The sequence below is a fragment of the Limulus polyphemus genome, unplaced genomic scaffold, assembly GCF_000517525.1.
Source record: "Limulus polyphemus unplaced genomic scaffold, Limulus_polyphemus-2.1.2 Scaffold2908, whole genome shotgun sequence".
NCBI classification, from domain to species: Eukaryota; Metazoa; Arthropoda; class Merostomata; order Xiphosura; family Limulidae; genus Limulus; species Limulus polyphemus.
Window position 1 is genome coordinate 50,179 of NW_013668518.1, and position 6,849 is coordinate 57,027.

General features: G+C 29.5%; 1 protein-coding gene across 5 annotated transcripts in view; it reads right to left on the bottom strand.

Moving 5' to 3' along the window:
• LOC106468188 (EF-hand domain-containing protein 1-like) overlaps window positions 1-6,266 on the bottom strand; it is a 33,829-nt gene extending 27,563 nt beyond the window's left edge. For all 5 annotated transcript variants that reach the window (XM_022396505.1, XM_022396503.1, XM_022396504.1 and 2 more), the window contains exons 1-4: window positions 5,707-6,266; window positions 4,551-4,763; window positions 1,733-1,882; window positions 196-561 (exon numbers count right to left, since the gene is read on the bottom strand). In XM_022396505.1, coding sequence (XP_022252213.1) covers window positions 196-561; window positions 1,733-1,882; window positions 4,551-4,763; window positions 5,707-5,769 — 792 coding nt within the window. In that variant the 5' untranslated portion in view covers window positions 5,770-6,266. The remainder of the gene's footprint in view (window positions 1-195; window positions 562-1,732; window positions 1,883-4,550; window positions 4,764-5,706) is intronic.
• Window positions 6,267-6,849: the final 583 nt, after the last annotated feature.

Genomic DNA, 6,849 nt, shown 5'->3' on the forward strand with positions numbered 1-6,849 from the left:
AACATTCGCCAAAGTACATGATAGTTCTAGAAACGTTGCGTCATAGTAGTCATGTGACTCGCTGACGCAACATTATTATATTATATATAACATAATTAAAAACTTAATGACTAAAACAGTTGAAACTTAATCTTTCTAACTTTCAAGAAATAGGAACATACTTTAATAATAAAACCAGTGTTTATGGATATTTACCTGCAGTATGAAAGATCTGAGCTCACCAAACATTTTGTCTCGATTCTCCCAAACACAGTAAAAACGTAGAACTTGACGATCAAGGTTTAACAGCTTCCATAACTTGTCCTCAGTTGAAGAAGTAGTAAAATTATGATGTTTAAGAACTTTTTGCCTTTTTTTTAAATAAGGGTCAGCAGGTAATTGTTTGGAAGGAGGGACATAAATACCTTGGCTTACTAGATACTCACGACTCCAGTTATCACAGTCAACAATATGATATGTTCTCCCATAGATAATGATGTCTGTTCCTATGTTTAGATCTTTCCAAAAGAAAAATTCACCTTCACAATTTTTGGGAAGTTTCTGACGAGTCACTAGTTTACCCTGTTAAAATAAAAAGAGAGATAAATATTCCTTTAGTGAAAGCAAAGAACATGAAAATTTGATTCTAAATATTTGTTTAAAAACTATAAGTAACATTTATGTGTGTGTGGACTGTATTCTTAAAAGAGTTCCTGGAAGGCTTTTTTTCCCAAATAATAAAATGAAAAGAAAAAACATTTAGTATTTTAAGATAAAGTATGATAAAACTTTTCATTTTTGATGTAAACATAATTTTAAAAACTACTTTCAACTGAAATATATTCTTGTATAACCACAATAATCAAGACAATTTATACAACAAGTTTACAATCTTTATGGTTTGAAGAAACAGGTTATGGAAGCCCGATTGCTAAACAAATATAAGAAAGATTTAGAGATATTTATACAGAGCTGTCATAGAACAATTTTCCTACCTACCAGTTGTAAAGTTATTAAAAAAAACGTAGACTGCATGAAGATTATGCTGATAATTTTGATTACTTTAAGCTTTTTCTGATTACCTAATGTACATGAAAATTAACAGAAACATTTGTGTTAAGTGGAAATTAGTAGCTTTTTTTAATGATTAAATCACATAATTAATGACATATTAGCTTAAAATCCTTTTAAAATATATACCCAGGTTTCATCAACCATCAACTGCTGAAAAGTATGTAAGATATATTAAAAGTATTTTAACCTGGTATGTTTAATTTATGTGTTTTAAAATTTGTTTATATTTAGAAGTTGAAACAAATTTTACTATACGTTATCCTGCTTGAAAAAATTATCAGTCATCTGCTTGTTTGTTGTTTAGTAATTGATTTTTGAATTGACCTTAATACGTTGTATCCTTTTAGTTCAAATTTCAATAATATCTAAAACTAATTTAAAATATGATTTTTTTCCATAATTTCATAGTTTTATTATGAAGTTTATAGTTTGTATATCTCAGTTTGTTACCTTCCAAAAGCAATATATGAATACATAACTGTTATTATGTATCAGTGAACTACTTACATGAAAAACACAAGTTAAATAATTAATACAAATGATTATTTCAGATGTAGAGATTGATTCAAAGTCCCACTTTCTTCTTCTTTGTGTTGTTGTTTTGGCAAAAAATAGACAATTTACTAACAGAAACCTGTTAACTACAAACATTTTTGTAATATACTTTAGTACTGAATACCTGAGGGATTCCACTATTTTCCATTACAGGTTCTGATATGCTTATGGTGTCATCTATAAGGTAATAATAGATGTGCACATGACGGATTCTACATTTTTCTAGCACTGAGTTCTGAATGTTCTCTTTGAAGTAGGCATCAAACTTAAGAACCTAGAATTTTTGAGTGAAAAATATAAAAAATGTGTCATATAGTTTTTGACCAAAAATTCTGATTTTACTACAGATTCATTTTTTCTCTTTTAATCACTCTTTCAGCTAACAGATAAAAATAAATGGAAATTTTCCAGTATGAAATATGACAACTAAAATCTGTTACATAGTAACTCAATAAGAGAAAAAACAAGAGAATGGGTCAGATATAAATATTTTGTAAAAAGAAATACATAACACGCACACACATAGATATACAAATATATAAATATATATTCATGTTTTGAAATATATATATACACTAACAACAAAGACTACAAAAATATTTCTGTTTAATAACCTTCTTTCTATTAACTAATTAAAACTTATTTAAATTTAGATACTTTTTAAAGTAGGTTAAAAGGAAATAGAATATTAGAATAAGAGTTGGGCCTTTATGAAATGAAGATAGGAGATTTTATATTGGTAATTATAAGATGGTTGATCATCTAAGTGCATTTTTCAAATAAATTTCTACTATGGAAGAATTAGGGTGGATTTCACAAGTGTATCTCACAGTGATGCTTTATATGATATTACCAAATTAAGTTAGAAGGAAAGTACTGTTGGTAATATTTGAAATTGAAAAACTGAAGGAAAAAGCAGGTATGTACATATTAAACCTTAATTTCTAATAAATCCATTGAAAGGTGATAAAGGAACAGAAGATTGGAGATTAGCCAATACCACATTGATTTTTAAGGATAGAACTAGACAATGTCCAAATAATTATTACCCAGTTAGTCTTACTTCAGTGGTTAAAATATTACTAATCAATAATTAAAAAACCTTTACAAGAGAACATAGACAAATTTCTTATTATAACAGGTTGTTATGAATTTGAAAAGGGAAGATCAATGCTTACAAATTTTCTACTTTAGATTTAATCTGAATATTGGTATTGCAGTATGTTTGCTGTACTTACACCTTCAAAAAGCTTTTCAAAAGGTGCCACACTAGAGGTTTCTTAAAAAGTTAAATGGATTTAGAGTTGGTTGGGTGATAGAAGGCTGAAGGTTGTTATAACTTGGACAAAATCATACTGGACTAATGTTAAAAATGGTGTAACTCAAGGTTTGGAGCTTGGTTCTATGTTCCATTGCTTTTTCTCATTTTCATTAATGATATTGATACAGAAAAACCAGTAAATTGGTTAAATTTGCAGATGATATTAAATTAATGAGTATTTTAAATTTATTAAAAATGTTAACATTTTTAACACCTGGACTTTTTACTTAATAAAAGTAAGGTTATGCATATTGGTTATCTCAACAGTAATCATTCTTCTAGCCTTGAAGAGAAAGCTTTAAGTGAAGTTGAAAAATAAAAGAAAAAGATCGAGGTATAACTATTACAAAGACTCTAAAGAAAATGTAAATTAACTAATAATAAGGCAAACAGGATTTTTGGTTGTATATGCAGAAATATTGAGTACAAGTTTTAGAAAGTAATCAGCTTGTTCACTCTACTAAGTTTTGGTCACTTATTTAAGAAAGAATATTGAGTTGTTGGAGAGGGTTCAGAGGACAGTTACTAGGATAATTCCAGGATTGGAAGTGTTATATAGAGATAGGTTGAAATCCCTTGACACATTTTCACTGGTGAGCATAAGTGCTCAGGGGGGCATAGTTGTAGCTTTTAGCTTGTTAGAGTTTTGTAAGTCATATATTCAGATGGAGTTTCCAAAACATTTGCAGTAAGACTACAGGACATGAGTTTAAAATATGGAAACTTACATTCAGCTTGAGTTAAGCAGTTAACTGACTTCAGGTGTGATAGAGGTTTCAACATTAAAGGAGTTTTCAAGAAGATTGAAAGAGTATTCCAGAGATCAGGGTTGGATTATAAAAATGGGTTTCTTTATATCATTTAGAGTAGAGTGGTAATAGGAAATGGGATAGCCTAGAAGAAGGGTGTAAATGGCCCTTGTTAATCCTTAGATATGAAATGAAAGTTAAATACATGGATGTAGTGCTGCCTGAGCATACCAGATCATTGCTTCAGCACCTGAAATTGAAGCAGAGTTCTGACACTTGAAAATATGTATGTAAAAAAAATTATGAAATTTACACCTGAAATTATGTGTCTTTCATAACCTAACACTTAACCAAAGGTCACTTTTTTAGCTATTTGTGTTGGCAGGATATGAGGTATGGAAGGCATATTATAAAAATCAAGGTTGTTAATATTATGGTGCAGTTAGAAAGATAGTAAATTAATAAGATATGCAATTTTAAAACTTGTTTTAATGTTAGTGACTTTTATTTGGTACACAGTTGTTTTTTTGCCTTGTTGCTTAATTTAAAGGTAGTTGAGTTGCATATCTTCTCTCACTATTATATAAGTATTCAATTTGGCTCTAACTTAAGCAGTCTCAAATAATTAGTGTTGAATATACTTTTTTCTATTTAATATGAACTAAAAGAATTTAAATTAGCCTTTGAGATCTTTACCTTCACGGTGATGTCACACGTCTAACTAATTTTGGCACAATAAAATTTAGCACTATACTACTGGTTAAATATGCAGGAAAATAATGACCTAAAGTGTTTTGGCCCATGTTATACAACAATATAATTTGGTTTGATTATTTTGCTTCTGTAGAAATTAATATTCATGACTGCCTTACTTTCTTATCATATATAACATAATTTGGTAAAGTAGATGGCTGACAGTTTGAAGGATCTTTTTTTTGCTTTCCATATGTTAAGTAAGGAACTTTTCCTTCTCCCAGCTGACTTTCAAGTTGTAAATGTTCAAGAGGAGACATCACATGATTAGGAACTGGAATGGCACATCCACTTTTGTAGGTCAGTGTCTGAGGACAGTTGAATTTAGTCTCCTATTAAAGTATAATACATAACTGGTCACTGAACAATAGGTTAGTTCTTTTTATCCATTTCAAAATACACTAAACGTTTGTATTTATTACAGTTGTAATTACTCATTATCAATTGAGAAGGGGTAAATAAAAATATTATTAAAGTTTCATACTAATTATCACAAGTAGTGTAATATTAATTGATGAAATATGACTTTTGTTACAATTATGGGATGGTTGTTCAAAATCTATTGTAACAATTTATATATTCAACCATCTGGCTCCTGGCATTTACTTTGGCAAGTGACTACACAGGTAAAAAGTCCTGGCCCCTTTTTTTTGTAATTAAGTTGAAATGTGTTGATATTTGAGTGCAAACAGTGCCTGAAACGATCATTGTGGAATGGTTGAATTATAGGATTTTGCAATGTGAAGTTCTCCTATTCCACAATTATAAAAGCATGTAAGTCACTAAGTTTTAGCATATTATGTCAATTCTTCTGAGAGATACAAGTAAAAATGGAAATTCATGCAATACATTTGTAGACACATCAGTTAAAAACTAATAAAGCATTTCTATGAACATCTGTGCCTTTGTTATTGAAATGTGTTCTCAGAGATGTTGTACATGTATGGGTTTGTAAATGATGTGAAAATAATGAAGCTTGTTTACATCAAAGTTCTTCCCATGAAAATACAAACTGGCACAAGCATAATAAAACAATGAAAATAATTTATCCATTAAAGTTATTTTTTGCAAACTACCAATAATGATATTTTTGATAAGTTTCATACACAGATGCACTTTATTATAATGTTTTTATATTATTACAGTTTTGGAGTACTAATGCATGAAAGGAAAGCTTAAAAGTTTAAATTCTAATGGTGGGTTAAATTGTTTATATGTACAACTCATCACTTTCCCAATAATGTATCACAGTATCAAAAGAGAACTATTACTTACATTTGGTTCTTTAAATGAAAATCCTGGCAAAAATGGAAGCTGTAGGCGATTGAGTCCTGACATTTCTAATTATTCTAATAGGCTCTACTTAATTTGTTTTCTTTTAAGTGATGTTAATTAAAAATCAATGGCACCCAGCTACAAAAATTAGTAGACCAATATTTATAGCATATCTTCTGACTGTTACTAGCTAGAACATAAACAGCTAGAAGTAGAAGTAAAAACTAGTGGATAATGCACCTACGAGTTGGATGTTAAAAGTAAAACCATAACCCAGCATGAATTAGTAGTGGTAAAATAAAAAGAAACTTGTTCATTTATAACTACAGTTGTACAGCAGGTCTACTTGTGGTGTTACTTTAGAACAACTGATAGATTTTCATTTCACTAAACCATAGCCTAGTCGATAAGTCATCCTCTTAACTGTGATTATATTTCTAATTAACCTAGTAATCTGGTGTCAAAAGATTGAAACGCAATAAACTTTTTTAATATTTAGTATTCATTTTGTTTATACTAGGAAGGTCACGGTCTCCAAGCAACACTTAAAATGACCTGCCCCCTTACAGAAGTGTACGGTATCATGACTTAGTAGCATTTCGAAAGTTATTACAAATTGTTAATCAGGCTTACTTATATTTTCAATACTTTATATGTGTGTTAAATTATGACAAGTTTTACGTGCACTCTTGTTTCTTGAAATTTCTCTAGATTGTTTCAGATATACTTTGACATTATAAAGTTTAAAACTCATAACATAAAATATATCTTTTATATGACTCTTCTTAAAATATAGAAATGATGAAAATGATTCTACATTCTGATATATATATATATATCCATACTATATAATTATATCTAAAAGTATAACAAAAAGTAAAGCTAGTACGTTATACTTTCCTATCTATTACGTTAGTATTGTTGCGTCAGCGAGGTCACGTGACTAGTATCACGCCACTTCTTTCTCGAACCTTCGTGAATTGTCGGGAGGTGGTATATATAAGATGGTCACAACGTGACGGGACAATGTGTAGGTAATGAGTAATTGACCTGCAGTTAGAGAGTGTGTAATTGAGTATTGTCGAGCACGAGCACATAAGACGTTCTAGCGTTTGTTATAGAGCGAATGCTGAAATTAAGTAT